The sequence below is a fragment of the Homarus americanus genome, unplaced genomic scaffold, assembly GCF_018991925.1.
Source record: "Homarus americanus isolate GMGI-L3 unplaced genomic scaffold, GMGI_Hamer_2.0 scaffold5831, whole genome shotgun sequence".
Taxonomy (NCBI): Eukaryota; Metazoa; Arthropoda; class Malacostraca; order Decapoda; family Nephropidae; genus Homarus; species Homarus americanus.
In genome coordinates, this window is record NW_024719604.1 from 2,671,534 (window position 1) to 2,695,272 (window position 23,739).

Below are 23,739 nucleotides of genomic sequence, written 5' to 3' on the forward strand. Positions count from 1 at the left end.
CATGGGATACAGTACTCCCTACCACTCCCAGTCCCACTGCATAGTTACATAAGCCCACAATCCTTCCTCCCTGCTACACTAGCTCCCTCCCTCCCATAATCCTTCCTCCCTCCCACACTGCTCCCTCCCTCCCATAATCCTTCCTCCCTCCCATAATCCTTCCTCCTACACTGCTCCCTCCCTCCCACACACTTCTTACCTGCCAGACTCCTTCCTTCCTCCTACGTTTCTTCCTCCCTCCTACACTGCCTATTGCCACAGTAATCAAAGTATATAAGTGAATAATATTAGTAAATATGTAAGGATAATAAACCTATGTTCAAGGTGAGAGACTGATAGCCAACGTGCACACTCAAGGAAACATAGCGTCATTTATCTTAAGAATATGTACAAAAGATTCATTATTGTTTATTACTGAATATGTATTTGATTAAATTAATGTTTATATATGCAAAATGAACAATGCAATTCATTAACAATACCTAGAATATTAAAACACACAAGAGGAGACGAGACGGCATTGTTTTCATGAGTGTTTACACCCGTGAGTCCGTGACGATGGTTCTGCATAAGAAACTGAAGAAAATAAGACCCTGTTTGTAGCTGTAGTAAAATGGATATAAAAAAAGAATGTTTTAATTAATGTTAATAAATGGAACTGGTCGGGAAGGTTGTGGACCCCAGGGCCGACTTGATCATCAATCTACTGGGGCCTCAACAGACGTCACCGCGGTTGCTGGAGGATCGGCATTTTTCACACTTCATTTTTTCCAACATTCGCGGCCTCAGATCCAAATTTCCGTCTGCGGAGCACCATCTATTAAAATATTCCCCCGACCTCTTACTACTATCCGAACTTCAACTGACCAAAGCAGCTTCACCCAAACCTTTTCAAGTCTCCAACTACAACCTTTATACCTCCTTCTGTTCTCAAGAGGTGTATGCGCCTACTGCAACACACGTACACCTATACTGTAGCTCGATTCACGGATCTTGAATCTTCCCTTTATGATGTCATCTGGCTCAACATATCTCTACCAACTATGACTATTTTCCTTTGTTTCCTATACTGTTCTCCCAACTATTTAGAACTCTTTGTGTATCTCACTTCTTGCCACGAGTCGTTGCTATCCACACACCCCAACACCGAGATCCTCAACCTAGGGGATTTCAATGTACATCACAGAGAATGGCTTGGCTCTGCAAGAGATGACCCAGGTGGAGCTGAGGCACTTTCTTTTTCCTTACTTAATGATCTGGAGCAAATAATTAAACACCCTACATGTGTTCCTGATCGACATGATCATCTTACTAACATTCTTGATCTTTGTTTTACCTCTAACCCCTCGCACTGTTCATACTCAATTTCTGCCCCCTTAGGGTCTTCTGATCACAATCTTATTTCTATTAAATCAAACTGGGCCCGACCACCTCCCCCACCCCCCTCTAAACGTCAACTATGGCACTATCGGAGGGCAAGCTGGCAATCCTTGCTAGAATTCTTCACTGACTTTCCTTGGGATGAATGTTGCTTTTCCACTCAGGACGCCTCAGTATGTGCCGACAGCATTGCTGAGGTTATACAGGGTGGTATGAGTGCATTTATCCCATCTTCTACCAAAACTTTCACTTTACAATCATGGTTTGATCACTCCTGCTCTCTTGCATGCAGGGAGAGTGATAGGGCATATCGAGCTATGAAACTACCTGTATCTCCTATTACCCACACCTCTTTCATTACTTCTAGGAATCATTGTAAGGCTATTCTTCGTAGGGCCAAGCGGAAAATTTTATAAAAAGAAGGACCGATGTCCTGACTAATTCTTCCTCTAGTAAATCCTTCTGGTCCTTAACCAAAAACATATGCACTCCCTCGTTTCCTCCTCTCTTCCGACCTGATAACTCTATAGCCAACTCTCCCTCCGACAAAGCCAATCTCTTTGGCACCTTATTCCCCTTAACACCACATTTGACGATTCCAACTCTTGGTTTTGAGAAACCTAACCCCATTGTAAATATAGGTTTACCTGTATCCCTAATTACATTAAATCTTATGGGCGAAAATACCTCATTATAAAAGGTTTCACTGTAAGTCACTCATCTCTGGAACATATCCTCAATGTATAATGAAGACTTCCTTTATTGTGCCTTTGTCTGCTGATAGATTCTGAAGGTTACTCTTGCTGGAAGGAGAACGCTACATCTGTGTAGGAAGAGATATGGCAAGTCTTCAACTGCTGATCCACTGACATTAATGGGTCAGCACATATGGCTGTCCAACTTGGGTTTTTTTTTGTGTGTAGCACCTCCTGCCTCCTAGTTTGAGCTGGTTGTGTGGCAAGGGTGTCTGATACAAATGGAGTATTGATCCTGAAATCCATTTTCTAGCTTATTCCAAAATCTAGAAGACCTTACCACTTCCTCTGTTTTGTCACTTGTCAGCAGGAACTGACACCTGAGTGTTTGGCTTTGCCCAGGTTCACTCAGATTCCTTTGGACTGCATTGGACTTATTTAGATTCACGACAGTGGAGTCAATTGCCTTGGTGTTTGAATGCTTTGTTGGATATTCACTGCTCTAAATAAACCTTCATTTCTTTAGAACAATGGTGTCATTCCTTCCAGTCAAGGTTAATGGTACAGTAGGAAGAGAAATATAATTGGTCTATCCAGAGGAGTGACATGTTGACACTGGCTGACATTGGGAGGTGATGTGTGAGGACTTGAGGAACCTCTGGAGGTCACCATGTTTTATGAGAGTTGCCTGGCTTAGTTTCCACGATGTGAGGTGCACAACAGGCCACCTGGGGTCCCAGTTCATCAGTAATCATGGTAGATTGTAGTCACATTTTCGAGATGATAACCAATCTTTGGCAAATTGTGGTATTGGTATCGAAAGGGTTAAAAAATGTTCTGTATAAGAACAGCACAATAATATGCTTTCTCTCTCACATGACAGAGCTTGGAGGCAAGAGTCCTGTGATTGTGTATGACTCGGCTGACCTGGACTCTGCTGTTGAAGGCGTAGTTGATGCCATCTGGTTCAATCAAGGACAGGTAATTATCTTTAGAAAAATTAATTTTGATTTGAATTTATAAAAATTTCTTCCCAGAATAAGAACTTGGGGTGAAGGCAATATTTCTGAGAGCTTGTTCATTTTTAAAGCTTGTGTTCCTCAGAAACTCACGGATTGCCATGATAAAAACCCCCCCAACTTTTTCAGCCTCTTGACCAATGCATAATTGCTGTATTCAAATCATATTACTTCACTCGCAGTTTTTCTAAGATCCACGAGGCACAAAGAAGATGGCCAGATGAAGGAGATGTGGAAAAATTGCACCATTGTTGAATGCATAGCAAATGTTAAACTGAGCCATGATGAAATTACTAGCAAATGTGTGAACTCCTGTTGGAAGGCCCTATTGCAATGAGATCTTGTTCCAGTTGATTTAGAGGAAAACATCTGGACTTTAGAGAAAATTACAAATATTTTTTTTATATTCTTCAAGCAAGGAAAAGAAACATTTCTTGAACTAGACTCATCTCTAGACCGAGCGCTGAAGATAAACAGGGGTGTGTACCAAGTACTGTACTAACACCACTTAACAAAATCTACAAAGATCTAAAGCACCAGAGATCTCAGCTCCCCATCATGCTCTTTTTCTCCAGAGTTCCCAAAACACCAGCTTCAACTCAGTCTTCTGCCACTCCAGCATCTTCTATTACTCCAGCTACCCTTGCCACTCCAGCTACCCCTGCCACTGCCAATGCATCACGCCATCGCCCTCTACTCTTAAACTTGTCCTCTGAAGATGAGGACGATCCCCAAGCTCTCTCTCCTCCCCACCACTCTCTCCTGCCATCCCTGCTCCCCCTGTTGAGGCATACATAGATGAGGGGCAGTAAATATCATCTTCATCACCACCATCATCATCACCATTACCATCTTCATCATCAACTTCATAGTCATCATCATCATAAACATCATTCACCTAACCTACGGCAAGGGGAGAGTTGTCAGGGGGTCACGAGGCAGGGATCAAGAGGAGTCAACACCTTATTACAGTTCACAGTATTTGTTATTTAATGTTTATGTTATTTCATGTTTATTATATTGTCTTGTGCCCATCATCATCTTAATCATTACATGGGATCTGTACTGATCATCATTGTCATCATTGCAAGAAGATCCAGGATGAATGGTGAGTGTTTAGATATTCATGCAGCAGAGGTGGTTGTGTGGTGGCATTTAAACTGCAATAGGCCTACCCAGCCGTCCCCAGATGTGCTACTGACAAACTTCTCACTGCTTCAACAAAGACAATCACCTCCCACACATAATACACAACCATGCTCTTCACATTTTATAATTTTATATTATACCTGTATTTCTTTATTTCTAGGTCACATTAGAGTATTGAAATAATTTTTCCACAACTTGTACAGTTTCATTATACTGTACAGTGAACCCGTAAAGATCTGGACTTTAAGGGGGCCACCTGTTCAAAAAAGCCAATTACCGGGATCTGCATCTTCTGGTGAATGTACTAAATGTATAAAAACGATAAATAACGATATAAAAACCACCCAAAATACAGTACGTACAGTAAACCCTTGTTACTCACGAGGGTTAGGTTCCAAGGAATGGCGCGAATTGGTAAAACCGTGAATAGCAACTTATACTACTGTACAGTAGGGTCGCGATATATCGCGAGATAGGGTCCAAGGATGTTCGCTATATACCAAATCGCTATACAGTAAAGCCTCGAATAACGAAGTTAATGTGTCCTCCAATATTGTAGCGTAAGGTGAATCGTCTTATGGCGAGTCATTAATTACCATTAAAATAAAGCAATAATAATGAAATGCGTTCCCCAGTTTGACCTTTTCATAACTTTTGTGTGGCTTTTTACCCTCTTTTCCCCCAAAACAATACAATTAATGAAAATTGCAAACTATATAATTTAAATAATGTTTCTAAATGCACCTTATACAATATAAATGAATAATAATATGGTCAAACAAGAGATTGGATGCCATTGTTTTCGTTTGTGTTTACAGCCGGGAGTCCGGGACGATAGTTCTACACGAGAAAATGAAGAAAATAAGACCCTGGTTGTAGCTGTAGTAAAATTAATGTAAAAAAATTACGATATGTGTTTTAAGTAACGTTATTTAATGTTAATAAATGGAAAAATAGAAGTAGCTAACCACTGATGGCAAAGAAAAAAAAAGAGAGGGATTGGGAACGCCAAATTATTTAATTTAAAAAAAAAATTTTTTTTTTTTACGGGGATTAGCCCACCCGGGCACAGGTCACTGACCCACATCGGGGCCTGGGGGGTGAAAATGTAATAATAATAATAATAATAATAATATTAGTAATAATAAAGAACCATAAAGAAATACAAAAATGAAAAATAAATCAAAAGTGAGAAACAATATACAGTATGTATATTGTGTTGTCAATAGTAAGAGAAACAATTGAGACCCTGCAATTGTGTGTAAATGAGGCAGAAGTCAGATCAGCAACCAGGGACTTGGTCACAATTTTTTTGATGCCATATGGCAGCAGGGTCTACCATTAGACAACATATTATGCTTCCAATATCTTCCCAGGCGGTAGTACCTCCCTGTTTGGTAGCTGCTTACTACCTACGTACGTGCACATTTAAGGATACTGCGTCATTTATCTTTTTAAGAATATGTACATATGTACATTATTGTTTATTACTGAATATGTATTTCATTGAATTAATGTTTATACGTGAAATAAACAATGCAATTCATTGATAATACGTAGAATATTAAAACACACAAGAGGAGACAAGACGGCATTGTTTTCGTGAGTGACGATGGTTCTACATAAGAAACTGAAGAAAATAAGACCCTGGTTGTAGCTGGAGTGAATTTAATTAAAAAAAAAATAATACCTGTATGTATGTATGTTGTAAGTAATGTAATTTAATGTTAATAAATGGAACACTTGAAGTAGCTAACCACTAATGGTAAAGAAATAAGGCGAGATGATTGGGAATGCCAATGTATGGACAGTAAGTGCGTACAAGTGAAAACATATCGTCATTTCTCTACATATGAATATGAAAGCAACATTTATTTACTGTTCATATATATTTAAAAAAATATTTACTAATGTAAAACTAAAATTCTACTCACCAATGGTGGTAAAGTCTAAAACATAAGGACAGTCAATGAATGTTGTGCGAGTTTTTACTCAGATGACGAAGTCATCAGGTTCAACTCTGGCTGAAGCTGCAGCTTTCCATAAAGCTGTTGCTGAAATTTTTGCTGAACCTGAAGTTTAAGTTGAAGCTGCTTGTGATGCTGAATTTGATGGTGTAGCTGAAGTTGATGGTTTAGGCCTTTGAATAATAAAGCTGTTGAACAAACCTTGCACTGCTGCTTTCTTTTCTCATTATACATCTTTATGTAGAGGTCATTTGTGTTTATTTAAATTTTAATGCTTTGTTCTATTAATGGATCCACTTCAGAAAATATGTTCATTGCTTGCTCTATATAATATCCACAGACCTCTCACCTTTTTCGTATCTTTTAACACATCTAGTTTCTCGGCTAAGCTTATATACTTTCTATTGGCTTTTGAATAGGGATGCAAAAATGCTGTAAGAAACCTGAGGAAGTTTTTCTCCTGTTCCTGTTCCAGATGCGTGAAAACAAAAGGCTCACCAAGCTTCGACTGTTGTTTACCACTCGTTAACAAGGCAGCTTCTTTGCGCAAGGCACTCTTCATTTATTTTACAGCATTTTGTTATTGTTTTTTTGTACATATCGGGATTTAGTTATTATTTACAGTATATGAAACTGTAGGTTTATTTTATTTTTATTATATTTTGGTCGTAACTACAAATGAAATAAGGATGTAAATTGAATTGGGTTTTAAATATGAAAAGCTGTTGGTCGAACCGTTGTTATCGGAGGCTTTACTGTCTATAATAACATGTGCATGTAATCGGTGGGGAAAATATTGTTAGGTTCTGGAGGCCAACAAAAGTGACTAAACTTGACATAAAATGGCACAGTCTAAAGTTAGCAGAATATATTTTTTAGTCTTTTAGAGTACATTTAAGTACTGTACAGTTTTTCAACTCGTATTTTTGGGGCTATTTAGGGGATTTTTATTAGTGTTTGTGACTTTATACTGTTTTTGGTTTTATGTGAGGTCCCAGGAACATAACTCCATGTAAGTTGTGTCTACTGGAAATAAATTTATTGCTATATATTGGAAAATGTCGATGATTTTGGTATCCGCGATAGAAAAAAATCTTTATATAAAGTTTCTATACAGTATATCCCGACCATACTGATATGCCTATACCAAACAACCGACCAGCCACGGCAGCACTCGTCCCTTTCTTTAATTTATCTAATAATTCAACTTTCTTTGTCAGGGTCATCACTGACTTCTGCCTTTTACATTTTACTCCACTAACATCACTAGCACCGACACTAGGCAGTCTTTTAGGGGCTATTTCACACAGAAACACTAAAGTTTTGAGAGTACAACACGAGATGCTGCGTAGGGTGACTCGTGGTGTGGGAAAAGGCTCGTAAGCTAGCCACCATATCTACCATCTGCTTACCACAAATCATCGAAATCTCGAATCTCAAACCCGTAACCCCCACTTTTGCAGGGAGTATTATGACGACCCGGACATAGACCGCCGTGGTCGTATAAAATATTTTTTAAATTTTCGTGTCCTGATGTTAGTGATGACGCTGTGTACTGACAAAATTTTCGTTTGTAATTCTTTTTAAAATGGCTGGCAAGCATAAAAGTGAGAGTTCTGGTGGTGCTGAGAAGAAAAAGAGACACCCATTTTAGAATTTCTATGTATTATTTTCGCCTTTTTGACTTACGACCAATTCGACTTACGACCTGGTAGTCGGGACGGAACCCTGTCGTAAGTCGAGGAGAGACTGTATACAGTACAATACTGTACCAGGAAATGTGAGGAATGAATAAAAATTATACCAATAAATAAGTTACAACAAAAAATACTGTACAGTCATCCCTTGGTTATCGCGATTTTCGTAATCACGCCTCCATCAAAATCTGCTCACCTGCTGTTATAGCACATTTTTCAAGCCGAGAATTTCGTTATCACGCAGTTGCCTCCAGGTGTTTTTACCCATTTGCTTCACCTACATCTATTGAGGATAAAATCTTTCACCTACAAATTGACAATAACACATTTGCTGTAATCAGACATATCTAAGTTGCCTCAACAATTGTAACCCCAGTTGCAATTTCAAATTCTGTGTCATTACTAAGGAATAATGAAGTCTCGGGTGCACTCTATGATTTAGAGAAAACGGAGGACTCAGGCGTCCTGAAGCTATGAGAAAACGGACTCCTCAGACGGGGGACTCAAATAAAGAAAGCATAGCTACATGTTTTGTGGACTACAGTAATAAACCTAGCCATGCCTATGTGTGTCTGATACTTACCATAACATTATATATATCTTTATTGGATCTAAATGGTCGTAAAATGGGAAAATTGGGGTTGGGTCTTGGGTACCTGGAACCGATTAGACTAAATCCCAGAGGTTCTGTACTTTCGTTATCATGCACTCGGTGCGGTCCCAATTAGGTGTGATAACCAAGGGATGACTGTATTGGCAATACAGTAAATAAGAGCCAAATAAAAGTTTAACACATTTACCATTTACATACACTCCCTGTTTCACCATAGTAACGAAGATCAGGTGGGACACCATTTACCAAGCAACTCTCCCCAACCCCTTCACTCTGCACTTTCCTCCCCACCCTCCCTCACTGAGCCAGCTTACTCGTGTGAAAATAGATGTATATTCCCTTCGTGTTTGCCCTTAGGACAATTATTTCTTTTACTTTTGTACAAAGCCATTGGTGAATTTGTGGAGAAAATGTAATGCAGTGATATCTCCGTTAGCCGGAACAGTTGGTGCAGAGCACTTCCGGGAATGTGAGATTTCCGGGTAACGAGACGACTCTCAAAGCCAGAAAAAATCTCTTGTACCCGTAATTTTCCGCGTAACCGAAAAATGTTCTCGGAAGTTCCAGAAATTGCGCCTGATTTTCATCTCTCAAAGCAGGAACAAAACTACCCCATCCCCAGAATTTTCCGGGTATCGGGAAATTTATTTTGCAATTTTCCGGAAAATGTGCCCCTCGGAAAATCTTTCCCAAAGCCGTAATTTTCCGGCTATCGGAGAGTTCCGGGTTTGAGGGATTCCGGCTAAGGGAGATATTACTGTACATAGAAGAGGAGAATCTTGTCCAGTCTCTCCTCGACTTATGACAACCTGGACATACGACGGCCATGTTCATTTAAAATATTTTTCACACTACGTATTTTTGAGTCCCAACGTTAGTGATTGCACTGTGTACTAAGAAAATTTTTGTTTGCATTTCCCTTTAAAATGGCTGGCAAGCGTAAAAGTGAGAGTTCTCGTGGTGCTGAGAAGAAAAAGAGACACCCATTTTAGAATTTCTGTGTATTATTTTTGCCTTTTCGACTTGCGACCTGGTCGTCACGACGGAACCCCTTCGTAAGTCGAGGAGAGACTGTTTTTCCATGATGTATCTGGCATCACAGTCTGAGCTATGCCCTGTACCAGAACACACTTTATTACACAACCATCTACCAATGGGTGCCTGCATCCAGGCCATACCCACACATTCTTGAACACAAGTTTACTGTATTTATAAAGTTTGAATATGATAAATAATTAATTTTTAATTTCCTAAAACCTACCACACAGGCCTAGTAATTACCGTTGTACAACTGTAATACAAGGGTTCAGTTAATTACTGTACTGTACCTTCTGAAATGGAAAACTTATGAATCTCTATGAGGCCATAATAGATTAAAAGTCACAGATAACCAACCTGTAGTAGTTGCTTATGGTGTCACAGTGATAGAAACAAATACATCTCTACATATATATCAGTGTTTTGGCCGTGTACTAAATAAAGAAAATAAATCCTTGAACTTTCAGGTTTGCTGTGCTGGGTCACGTCTCCTCGTCCAAGAGCCGGTGTTTGACAAGTTTATTGAAAAAGTGAAGCATCGTATGAAGACTCTGAGGCTCGGGTCATCCTTGGATAAAGCTGTAGATATGGGTGCCATTATAGATCCTTGTCAGCTGAAATACATCGCTAATTATGTTGATGAAGCTCGTAAGGACGGAGCAGAGGTGAGTGTGACTTATGTCCCGTTACTTGGCCTGGGCAACTTATGCTCTACCACCTAAAGGCTTCAGGATAAAACTCAGAAGCCTGCAGCATTAGTCACTGGATAAGTTCATTAATCAATGTATGCCTTCTTTTCATATCCAGACATCCGAAAAGAGACATTTGGATAAAAACAGTTACAACTGAAGCAACTAGTCTTACTGTCACACTGGTGTGTGTGCTCCATGTCACCCAAATAACTCTGGTAACAAAATGACATATCCCATGTCAGTTTTCAGGTTTTGTTTATCTGAATTGAATTGAATTGAAACAGATTATTTAGCCAGAAAAACACATAGAAAGTGGATAATAATAACAATATTAACATGGCTGAGCCAGTTGAGAACCTGAGCTCTCCTTTAGGCACTTGATATATACTATACATTTATCTCAAGGAAGTATTATGCAACATTTAGTATCATCTGGAATAGTACAATAGCATGGTGGTAATAAGAACATCTCATATTGTTGCCACGGTTATCACTTCAATATTTATTTATTTTATTTATTAATTATTTTTATTTTATTGTATTTTTTATTTATATTATAAGTATATACATAAGTCACAGTGGAATTGAAAATCATAAGTATAATAGGGGAAGCCGTACAACGGGTTGTACAGTATTAAGGTTGAGCAAGAGGACAGAGCTGTCAGGATTATGCCTTGTTGGCAAATATATTTATTGCAATGGTAATTTCTTATCTATTTACGTGATAATTTCCGATAAAACGGTTTTGATGGAACAATAAAAGCAGGTACTGTAAATATACAGTAGTCTTGTCAAGAACTAAGTGCACCCCTTCATCTTTTGAGCACCTTATACAGGACTCTGCTGTAGCCACACAGCCTTAAGCATTAGTATATACAGTAAACTCTTGATAACTCGGCATACGATACGTGGATATGGTCTCGGAATTTATTATAAAATAACTCGGGAAATGCTGAGTTATATAAAATTATCTTGGAAAATCACTGCGCTGCATTCCACGCTTGTCAGTTTGGTGTTTGTTATTGTTGTGGGAAGGGAGGGCATTGTAGCATCCCAGTAGTGTGGGTATAAAGTACCCTGTACTATACATTGCACCACAGAGTATCTAGGGCACCAGAATTAATATTCAGCACTCCCTGGTAAAATTTGGTTCCTGCCATACTAACCCATTAACACCCAACAACCTCCCCCATTCATGTCAGGCCAGCCACTGTATGCAGAACATCTCCACTATTATGGTAAATCCAAGGGCAGAGACACTATATAATTTACTGTGCATTTTATTTAATCTGAATTCTAACTCTGGATCTTCCAGGTATCCCAACTTTGTCCCCTTTGGTAAAACTTCTTATTTAGTCAGCAATCTGAAAGCAACTGAGTCATTTATGTGTGTGTCTGATGCCTGTAGCGCTATAACCACTTTTTAAACCAAAATAGCTGTGATAAACAATAAAATTGATACATAGAATATCATAAAATACAACAGCACATATTATGTACAAAAAATAGCTCCCGCCACACTCAAACCATCGTCTGAGTGATGCCACAGTTCAGCCTAGCAGTCAACCTGCTGACTGAGACGTGTGTGTGCTATGACGCCACATGGGAGGCGAGTGAGTCAGCCAAGCAGTACAGCTCACTGAGTGGCCTTCACATATGTTCACCCCCCCACACAGCTATGCTCTTCATCTTTCTTTATTTCTAAGCTACATTAGAGTATTGTAATTTTTACTCTTTTGCTCTGTAATAAAGACAACATTTTTACCAGGGAAATATTATTAGTTATATAAGTTACGTGTTTATTTACATGCTGTATCTAGACTTGAATTGTACAAAGAGAAAACAATTATTTATGTTAAAATTTATTCTTTATTTTGTGTAAGTGACCAAATTAAAGTAGTATACATAAATGCTGCAACTGTTTACTGTTTATGTAGTGTTTCCCTGCCATCACCTGTGTCACCTACCATGCCTGGTCACCTATCATTACCCTGCATCACCTACCATGCCTGGTCACCTATCATTACCCTGCATCACCTACCATGCCTGGTCACCTACCATGCCTGGTCACCTACCATGCCTCTGTCAGCTACCATTACCCTGCATCACCTACCATGCCTGGTCGCCTACCATGCCTGTGTCACCTACCATTACCCTGCATCACCTACCATGCCTGTGTCACCTACCATTACCCTGCATCACCTACCATTACCCTGCATCACCTACCATGCCTGTGTCACCTACCATTACCCTGCATCACCTACCATGCCTGTGTCACCTACCATTACCCTGCATCACCAAGAAAGAGTGACCTGACATTCCACCCCTTTCATTCAGTTGCCTCTGATGATGTCTTGAATAATTATGAAAGCTGAGGTACTCCAGTGTACTTAGTTGACCGAGAGCTCGATTTAGTGGAAATTTTGATTTAACAAACGGGTGGCTTGAATTAGTTCATTAAATTTAGAAAATACTGTACAACACCAATGTATCCAATTTTTATGAAAGAAATATTGTGGCACCTTTGAAATCTAAATAACCAGCCAATACTAGAATTAAAATCCTTTACATTTATGTTTTGATAACCTTTCAGCAGCTGCCTGGATTTCCACACCTCTGCCCCTTCCAAGTCCTCATTCCCAACCTTTTTCATTTTCTTAATGCCAGATTTTACTTGGTCCACATTAAATTTCTAGGCATATTTGTTCAACTTATATTTTGATTTTCGTATATCCGACGGTGACTGCTTTGAAATTCCGTATTCAGCGCATATTTGTGAAGGAGCAGCATCTTTTTCTAATTTTCAATCACCTTTATCTTTAGTTAGGGGCCATGGTTATTGTCTAATTTTTCAAAAATAATGCAATAATATGTATGCTACGTCTGCCTACAGCATAATCACATTACTGGCAATGTCAAATAAGTTTAAAAATAAAGTTCAGCGCATCTATACGGCAATAAAACACAATCGATAGAGCAACAGAGCAGAAGTTATGCTATCACGGGCGACGCTAATTTATGACCGAGTTTGTGACGCATGTCCCTTTGTTTACCAGCGTGGGTGAATTGCGAAGTCTGTCCGTCTTGCTCTCTTGAAATTTTGGCTTAAGGTGGACATGTCATCTTATGACAAATTGTGTCCTACTTTTTTTTTTTTTTTAGTTAATTTAATTTTTTTAATTTTGAGCAAATAATTTTGTCGGGTTAAGTGGGGTCCGCCTTAGCGAGCTTTTACTGTTTTTTTATTACCTTGTGTTCTCTCAATCCTTTTACTATTTTCCTGCTGCAGCAGGTAATGAAGTGGTCACTAAGCCTTAATATCCTCTGTCATTACTGTACCCATTTTCTCTATGTCTTAAGCCTCAGGTTTTGATCAGTTCAGTTTTTATCAGGTGTTTCAAGTGGATGCCCCAGCCGGATGCTTTTATCCACCGACCTTAATCACTGAAGTTGGAACTACATCTCGCACAGTTGTAGAGGAGATATTTGGTCCTGTTCTTGTTGCCATGCCATTTAGGTAAGTGTTTTAAAGCCATCATTTTCCTCTTTAATAAATATTCATTGAATTGTTAGATTTTGGAAAAGTATAAGTATAAGTTAAGGCACTGAATGAATGAGACTTTAATATTAAAACAATTATAAAAGAAGAAGTCTAGTGAGATATAACACTTCTATATATGGAAATTTATAAGACCTGGGTAATGTGGTGCCTCAGTTAGTGATTGAATCTGGTAGCAAATTCACACTTTCAGAGGACGCATTTAATATATACTTATTTTTACCCACAATAATGCATACAGTACTAAGACAAATAATGTATCAGTAATACTACATGATGCAAAAACTAACATTTTAAACGATGAGAATCACTTTGAAATATTACACGGCCTCTGAAAGTTGTTGGATGAGTGTGACAGACTGGGGAGCTTGGCCGCCTAATCGTCAGCAGAGGCAGGAAATATGAAGTTGTTCGCAGTCATATTTCCCGCCTCTGCTGACGGTCGTGTAATATTTCAACGTAATTCTGATCATTTAAAATGTTAGTTTTTGCATCATGTAGTATTACTGATATGTAATTAGTCTTAGTATGCTATATTGTGGGTAAAAATAAGTATACTGTATATTAAATGCAACCTCCAAAAATGTGAATTTGCAACCAGAGTTTAACAGTTAATTCCTGTATAAACTTCTGATGAACTTCCTACGTGCTCATGTTTAAAATAATGAATGTATGTACAGTATCTTTATATAATTTAGCTAAATATCTTTCTCACCGGAAGCGGTCATCCCACCGATAATGAATTAACTCATTTAGAAATACATCATTAATTTAGGGTGAAATCAGACAGATTTGCAACAGCCAATCAGCTGTAACTCTTGAGGAGGGGGCGTGGCATCTCTTCTCAGCTGGGAAAAAACACGCTATAACCAAATTTACCAAAGCTTCAGATGTCTTGTTCTGTTGGTTCCTGCAACAAGTGATGTCTGGGGCTGGTGGTTCCTTCAACAAGTGATGTCTGGTTCTGGTGGTTCCTTCAACAAGTGATGTCTGGTTATGGTGGTTCCTTCAACAAGTAATGTCTGGTTCTGGTGGTTCCTTCAACAAGTGATGTCTGGGGCTGGTGGTTCCTTCAACAAGTGATGTCTGGGGCTGGTGGTTCCTTCAACAAGTGATGTCTGGGGCTGGTGGTTCCTTCAACAAGTGATGTCTGGGGCTGGTGGTTCCTTCAACAAGTGATGTCTGGGGCTGGTGGTTCCTGCAATAAGTGATGTGTGGTTCTTTTACAACCATGTTTAATATCTAAAGTAATAAATCTATTTTTGGCGTGCATTCCTCAGTAATTGGCCAGTGAGAACCCAGCATGTTGAACACCTCAGGCTGACCCTGCTCATGGCTGTGAGGTCCAGTGGTAGATACGATTTGCCCAACCTCTTAATGTATACAGCAGTGTAGTGCTCGACATTATGACCAGTAAAGACACCAGTAATATTAAATCATTGCTTTCATTTTTCAGTCTATGATATAAAATGATCCCTCTTTTTATGAAACCTCATTAGAGAAAATTCTGCATAAGTTAGAGTGAGTAATTTGATGCATGAAAGTCAATTTCTCATAATCATACTTGCTATACTACTCACTACACAGTCTGTTTGATACTGTTTCATAATATTTTCACAATTGCTTATTCAGAGCTTACCACTGTCTCTGGAAGTGCATAAATACACTATCGTATGTTTGTAATTTTTTGGCTGATGATTACAATGGAATAGTCACTAAAATGTAAACTTAGCTTGGAAAGTGAACCAAAATTAAAAAATAAATAAGAGCACATTAACTTATGGTGTGGCACTTACCAATACATTCATTCATAGCAGTGTAAGACTGCAGTGGGTAATGGGATTGGAGGAGCTACTGCTATGAAGATGGGCTAGGTTCTTGTTAACCCTCCTCAGAAACTTCTTGATGAAGGCATATAGAATTGACTGCTGTTTCCTCTTTACAGCAATGCTGTGTTCCAAATCTCTGTCATTTTCTGAAAACATTTCCAGGACTTCATTGGTTCTGTTATGCCATCTGTTAACCTGGCTGTGGTCAAGTTCCGTGTATGTGGAGTTTCGTCTACAACTTTTTGTTTTCCAACTCCTATAGTTCCTTATGAGTCAGGACAACGCCATGGAACTGCAGTGGCTCCTTCACACGGTCGATGCCGAGTTCCTCCAGGCCAGCTTCATCTCCCAACTGCACAGTGTTATACAGTAGTCCCTCGCTTGACTCCTCATGTCCTGTGAACACGTGGTATACCTCTGGCCACATCTATCACACACACACACACACACACACACACACACACACACATTTCATATAGATGTTAATGACTTTCTTTTTCCAAGCTGTGCTGATGTTGATGATGGTCTTCAAAATATTATAAGACTTTTCTTAACTATCTTTTGTATTGAACAGATGCCTGAATGTGTATCTAAGGCAACATTTCTTTAAGTTATCTAAGGCACCCTGGTCTCCTGGCTGCTGAACAGAAGTTGGTGTTTGGTGGCAGAAGACCCCTTTTTATGGCACTAAAGTCCATATAGAGTCTTAGATTATCTTGTGGCCCAAAGCTTTTGTCATGCAGCAACAGTCATGGTTCAAGCTATCTTCCTCAGTAACACTTGACGGCTGGACGAAGATTAGACACAAACAACTGCTGGAAAATATCAGCTGTCACCCAGGCTTTCTTGTTAGCGATGCAGACGACAGGTTGATGTTCCGTGGTAAATGACTGTGGGCATGAGGTTGAAATCACCCAAAAGATTACCACCCATTAGGAGTCTTAAGTTGTTCTATGGTGACCTTAAACCATCACACAAGCTTCTCTCTTCAGAAGATGACTGTGTGTGATGGCATTCACTTCCAAAAGAGGCCAGTTTCATTGACGTTGAATACAAGTTGGGAAGGGTATTTGCTGTGGTCAGTGATAGTTTCCAAGGTATTGGGAAGCTCACATGCTGCTTGCTCATCAGTGCTGCTGCAACGCTTGATAAGTCTTAAACCAACCTCTTTTGGCATGGAATTAAACTAGACCCCACTTAAAAAAAAAAATGGACATACCAAGGTATTTCTGAGTAGATTGTCTTATACAGTCAACCCTCGCTTTACGCGGTCCCACATTCCGCGTTTCCACGTTTACGCGGTACCCTGCCGAAACCGGAATGCTCCCATTCCGCGGTGCATATACCCCTTTACATGGAGAGCGGCTGGCGAGCCGCGCCATTTTTGGATCCAAACCTCCCGCCATCTCTCTCGCCCTCTCCTGCCATCCGCCATGTTGTGTAAGCGGCGCGAGCAGGGTGCGCACAAGGTCGCCCAGTCATCAAAACATTACCGAGTTCTTCACCCGCCACCCACCACAGCCGGCCCAAGTCAGTGATAGTGATAATTATAGTGAGGATATGGACTTATATGGACTTTGAGGGGTTTGACAAAGAGGCCCTGCAAGCCTCTGTGGTGGATAGTGATACAATTGATACAAGTGACAGGTGAGGGCCAATAATCTGCCCTCTGCCTCGGAACCAACCCCCATCCCCGTGTGCCCAGCCATCTTTTCTACAAATGTAAGTGTTAAAAAACCTAATATTATTGATATTTCTCTTAATTATTAATTGTGTGTGCATACCATCATAAAATTAAGAAGTTATTTTTACTACAACGTTGGTATTGTGTCTGAAAATGTGGAGTTTGGGGGTCGGCCCGGTCTCTGTTTCAATTAATCCCATATGTTATGTTGTTCACTTTACGCATTTCTCACTTTCCGTGGTACCCTGTGGGTTGAATTAACCGCGTAAAGTGAGGGTTCACTGTATAGTTTTGTGTGAACCCACGGAGTACCGCCATGAAAGTGAAAACCGCGTAAAGTGAACAACAGAGCAATGGGATTAATTCCAATAGAGACTGGCCCGACCCCCAAACTCCACTTTTCCGACACAATACCTATGTTGTAGTAAAAATAACATCTAAATTTTATGATGGTATGCTCACATAATTAATATTTAAGAGAAATACAGTCGCCAGGTTAATGTCCATTCAAATAATGGACTCAAATCCCTCTTCCTGGCTCACTGGCTCCTACCTCTCTGAGAAATGTTTGGGTGAAAACACTAGATATTAACGTTTAGTAATAAATAATACCTCAGACTAAAGTTATGATAATATAATTGTCATTTCTGGATTCCTTGCAGGTCAGAGAATATTTTGAATGTAAACTTTATATATTTTGCTTAAAAGATAAAATATTTGCTTTGTGTAAACCAAATTATTACATTAGATCTAAAATTTGTATGTCTAATGCAAAATCCATGATGTTTATATTCAAAATGATCATCATATTGTAAGAATTCCAGCAATGTAAATTATATTCTGCCGAGTAATTTGTATGAATTTTATGAGCTAAAACAAATATCTTCAGTTAATAAAAAAAAAGATAATATTCATCACGACACTATCTATCAATCAAAGTACCCCACCTTGCCTCTCCTCACACTCACGCCAGCTGGGTCGGTCGGTACCAACCCCCCCTACCAGAGAAATGTTTGGGAGAAATCAGTATCTACATTTTTAGCAATAAATAATTACTCAGACTAAAGTTAGGATAATATAATTGACATTTCTGGATTCCTTGCAGGTTAGGGAATATTTTGAATGTAAACTTCATATATTTTGCACCAACCATAATATATTTGCTTTGTGTAAACCAAATTATTACATTAGATCTAAAATTTGTATGTCTAATGCAAAATCCATGATGTTTATATTCAAAATGAATATCATATTGTTAGAATTCCAGCAATGTAAATTGTATTCTGGCCGGGTAATTTGTATGAATTTTATGAGCTAAATAAAAAATTATACTTCACCCGTGTATACGAGTAGATGCACCGCGGAAAGTGAAAGTCCGATTCTGGCGAGGTACCACGTAAATGAGAAATCGCGGAAAGTGAAACCGCGTAAAGCGTGGTAATACTGTGTGTGTGTGTGTGTGTGTGTGTGTGTGTATATATATATATATATATATATATATATATATATATATATATATATATATATATATATATATATATATATATATATATATATATATACGATTTCTGTGATTTAGTTTTCACGGGTGCGTCATTTCTGGCGGCTGCTTGCCCAGGCAAACAATTTTTATTTACACAGTTCATTTCATCATTTACGCGGGAAGCAGCACGGGCAGGGTGCACACAAGGTTGCCCAGTCAACAAAACATTATCGAGTTCTTCACCCACCACAGCCAGCCCAAGTCACTGATAGTAATAGTGAGGATATGGACTTTGAGGGGTTTGACAAAGAGGCCCTACAAGCCTCTGTGGTGGATAGTGATACAGGTTGTACAAGTGATACAGGTGAGGGCCAATAATCTGCCCTCTGCCTCAGAACCAACCCCAATCCCCATGTACCCAGCCATCTCTTCTACTAAGTGAGTGTTAAGAAACCTAATATTATTGATATTTCTCTTAAATATTAATTGTGTGTGCATACCATTATAAAATTAAGATGTTATTTTTACTACAACGTACATAACGTATTGTGTCTGGGTGAAATATAATTTGTTTATTTACTGAAGATACAGGTTGACAACCCTTTATCCAAAACTCTGAAAACCGAAAAATTTGTATTTGCCTTCTGCAGCAATTAAGTCACTACAGTCTGCCAGTGCAATGTTCAGTGCTTTATTATATTTTGTAGCACCAGTTATCTTTTTGCTAGTGTTTAAGCAGGATACTGAATGCAAGGTATCTTGTTGAAACCTGCCAGTTCCCAGGTTAGTGGCCTTCTAGAGCTCCTCAGCCCTTTTGACTTCTTATGCAGGTGCTACTGGGTTCTGTATTAGTCGGAGTGGATTCCAATCTAACAATTTTACCTTTTTCTATGAGTAATGAACAGCATTATTTTCTACATAGCCCTTTTTTTGGCCTCTAGAAATTCTTGAAGTACTGTACTGCACACCTTGTCCACATGGAATCCATCAGCCCACCATGTGACTTATCGAATTCATCTGGAGCATCAGTTTTCTTTCCTCTCAGCTCCCACTTGGCTGATTATTCTTTGATAACATCCCATAAACACTTCCATGATGCAATTAATTTGTTACTGAGGGTGAAGGAACATGCAGGGATCAGTGCTGTGGGGATGAATAACAATACAGGTAATGTAATAGTAAAAGACTGAGGTGAATGCCTTCGAGTGATCACTAGAAAAATTAGCTACCTTTAACAGTACTGGCTTGGTCATAAGGACCAGCCAAGGAATGGATATACACTAGATGAGTCGAGGGCTTTTTCCTGCATTAAAGTCACTGGCACATATGAGTACCCAGTATCCTTTGTATTTGATGCCTGTTGATGGAATGCAAATTAATGTTGGTTTTTACTTCCCAGAACTGCCAAAGAGGCCATATCATTGGCAAACAACACCATATATGGGCTGGGTGCTTCAGTCTTCTCAGAGCAGTTGACTCTTGCCATTGAAACTGCCAAAATGATCAAAGTAAGTTTATTGTTGTTGTTGTTGTTGTTGTTGTTGCTGCTGCTGCTGTTGCGGTTGTTGTTGTTGTTGTTGTTGTTGTTGTTGTTGTTGTTGTTGTTGTAGTAGTACTGTTCTTTATTACTGGTTTTCCATCCATGTCCAGAGCAATAATTCCACATTAGCGTAAAAAAATTTCTTACGTTTGGCTCAACAGTGATATCCCCGTTAGCCGGAACAATTGGTGCAGAGCACTTCTGGGAATGAGATATTTCTGGCTAACCAGCTGACTTTCTCAAGCTCGTAAAACTTCCTTATCCCCAGAATATTTTTCAGCTACAGTACAGTGAGTTCTGCTATAACGCGTGTTTTGATAACGCGAATTTGCTCTAACGCGATTTATGAATTAGGAACGATATTTGTATAACGCGAACGCTTGTTTGCTATAACGCGATTTTTGCTTACAATTTCTCCAATTTTGTGGTACAGTGGGGTATGCTATAACGAATCTAATTGGTTCTAGAACCTTGTTTGTTATAGCATTCGTTCGTTATAGGATTAATCCGTTCCAGGCCCCCAAATACAACCACTTAACACTGAAAAATATAATATAAAATTGTAAAAATTGTAAAAAAGTGCATAAATATGCATCTAAACCCTTGAAATAAAGAATATCATTAATATTTGTAATAAAAAAACAATAAATTAGAAAAAAACAAACAAAAAATTAAATAATGTTCGTTGTAGGAGTTTCGTTCGTTATAGCATACCCCACTGTATTAACTGTGAATATAGTAAAGAATATCAACGAGAAGCGTTCTGGTGATAGAATTCCCGGTGATGATCGTAAAAGAAAGGATATAACACTTGAAGAGAAGCTCGATTTTATCAACCTCAAAATCACCCTTCTCCCCCATCAACTAAAGTGTTACATTTACTGTATGATTTCATTATTAGATATGAATGTAACATTTATTTAGACTGTGCTATCCTTTGTATTAGGCTAACTACTAAAGTTTTCGATTTCGAGTAATCTTCACCTAACCCTATTTTCTCCATAAGCCCTGTTATTTCTATTACGCGATTTTCTATAACACGATATTTTACATGAACACAATTATCGCGTTATAGGAGAACTACCTGTACTGGGAAAAGTTTCCAATTGTCTAAACTAGACCTCTTGCACAGACAGACACTACCCCACTTCCCCAGAATGTTTCTGGGTGCTGGGGATGTTTTCCTTGAGGTTAAACTACCAGAGTCTTTAAATGCAGTTCTAATTAAGTTAGAAACTCCATTTATTTACTACACTATAATAATCCAGAATAGTTTATCTAAAAGTTTGCTAAAATAAATATATTTGAAAATTTAAAATCTTTATGATATGGATGTCAGGTGGAGGTAGGGTAGGGGATTAGTGGTCTCATATCCAGTGGCGTTTCTAGCCTTCGGAAAATGGGCGGACCACTTTGGGGCCAAGGTAAATGTTTTTTTTGGGGGGCAAAACCAAACCTGTACAACTGTCAGTCTTACTGTTATAATTTGAGTTTACTAATACCAGTATCCTTCAAATACAGTACAATACTTATTTTTACCTTATTATTTGGCTTGTCATTTAAGGATATCATATTGGAAATGTCTTATAGAGAATTTATTGTGGATCATTATGGTATCAAATTCATTTCCCTATCACAATTAGCCACACTTGAGTTAGGAAGGAGGGAGAAAAGTGACCTCAAGACCCTCACTACCTCTCCCCTCAAAAAGGTTCTCCTCCCACTAGCTCCAGCCATTCATGTGACTGTAAGATTAAATATTAGCTGTTGAGGAGCACTTGGCACTAATCCTTTCTGCTTTCTCACTCCATATTTTAAAATTTTATGTAATGTAATGTTGAAGGGATACAACTTTGCTAATTTATACTTAAACTTATCACAATCTCCATAAAAATGTGTTAGGTTTTGTGTTTATTCAAGACATCTTCAGGTCATGAGATCCACTAATCCCCCTCCCTAGAAAGGGTGACCTAACATTCCATCAGAAGGTCAGTAATATGAGACCCACTATTCCCCCACCCTACCTCAACCTGATATTGAGTCAGATCAAGTTAGGTTAGAACTGCATTTTTTTTTTTTTTTGATGTGGTGATGACTGATAAGGCAGTCATGGCTTGTACAAGACCTTCACCCTTCCCAATTCTTGGGGTGGGGGGGGGGGGAGTACCAGTTTTCTCATACAAGGCAGGCAACACCTGGGAGCAGAAAGGTGATCAGTATATCCTAAATGGATTAGCAGAATAAACTTGACTAGTGCTGGGGGCCAAGTCTGTAGACTCAGTACCTCCAAGTACAGTACATTGCCTTATATATGAAAGCTACCTGGCTTTGGGCTTCACCATAATTGGTGATTTCAGGATCACTCCTTCATGTCTAAATTTTAACCTCAGTTTTAATTATGTATTACAATTTTAAGAAATTATAGGATTTTTTTTTTACAGGCAGGTGCTGTCTGGATCAATTGTCATAATATGTTTGATGCAGCTGCAGGATTTGGTGGTTATAAGCAGAGTGGCTATGGGAGAGACGGAGGCAAAGAAGGTAAGTTGAGCAAAGAACATCTGCTTCTATGTTTTATACCATGTAATTATATGAGTATATACTGTAGAATCCCAGTATCAGGTATCCGGGCATCTTGCAGATTCAGCAAACCGGCACCAAAATGAAATGATAATAAAAATTCCTCCAAAATCAGCAATAATCATAAGTTTGAATAGCCACACACAACAGGGATGAGCTGCATTATATATTGGTATGATAAACAATAAAATTGATACATAACACATCATAAAATACAACAGCACATATTATGTACAAAAGATAGCTTCATCCACACTGAAACCATCCTCTGAGCGACGCGACACAGTTCAGGCAGTCAACCAGCTGACTTGCAGATGTTTGGCTGCCACGCTGGCTGTGTGTATGCCATAATGTCACCTCGGGAGGGAGTGCAGCTGCCCTCTTTATAGCCCAGTAACCCACCACCTCAACACACATTCACTTCCCATATATACACTGATGCTCTTAATTTTTTCATATTTTATAGTTTAACCCTTAGGCCCCGGGTGACGTTCCAGAATGTTCGCCTATTCCCGTCATTTTTTTTTCTTTTTTTATGGAAAAGTTTATTTATTTCTCAATTTATCCCAGGGGGGGGCGGGGGTACTGCCAGCAGCACCGTAACCCGGCTTAACCCTTAAGCCCCAGGTAAGGGTGCTGCTGGCAGTACCCCCGCGTGTGGGGATAAATCAAGAAAAAGTCAACTTTTCCAAAAAAAAAATAATAATAAAGAAAAAAAGAAAAATATTTAAAACAAAAAAATGGCGGGGAAATAGGCGGACATTCTGGAACGTCACTCGGGGCACGCTAGTCGGACGTTCTGGAAAGTCGCCCG

At 39.0% G+C, this 23,739-nt stretch overlaps 1 protein-coding gene across 2 annotated transcripts in view; it reads left to right on the forward strand.

Moving 5' to 3' along the window:
- LOC121860149 (aldehyde dehydrogenase family 16 member A1-like) overlaps nucleotides 1-23,739 on the forward strand; it is a 76,811-nt gene that overhangs the window by 28,692 nt on the left and 24,380 nt on the right. For both annotated transcript variants that reach the window (XM_042357206.1, XM_042357207.1), the window contains 5 exons: nucleotides 2,959-3,056; nucleotides 10,026-10,223; nucleotides 13,643-13,767; nucleotides 20,205-20,313; nucleotides 22,787-22,886. In XM_042357206.1, the coding sequence (XP_042213140.1) occupies nucleotides 2,959-3,056; nucleotides 10,026-10,223; nucleotides 13,643-13,767; nucleotides 20,205-20,313; nucleotides 22,787-22,886 (630 nt within the window). The remainder of the gene's footprint in view (nucleotides 1-2,958; nucleotides 3,057-10,025; nucleotides 10,224-13,642; nucleotides 13,768-20,204; nucleotides 20,314-22,786; nucleotides 22,887-23,739) is intronic.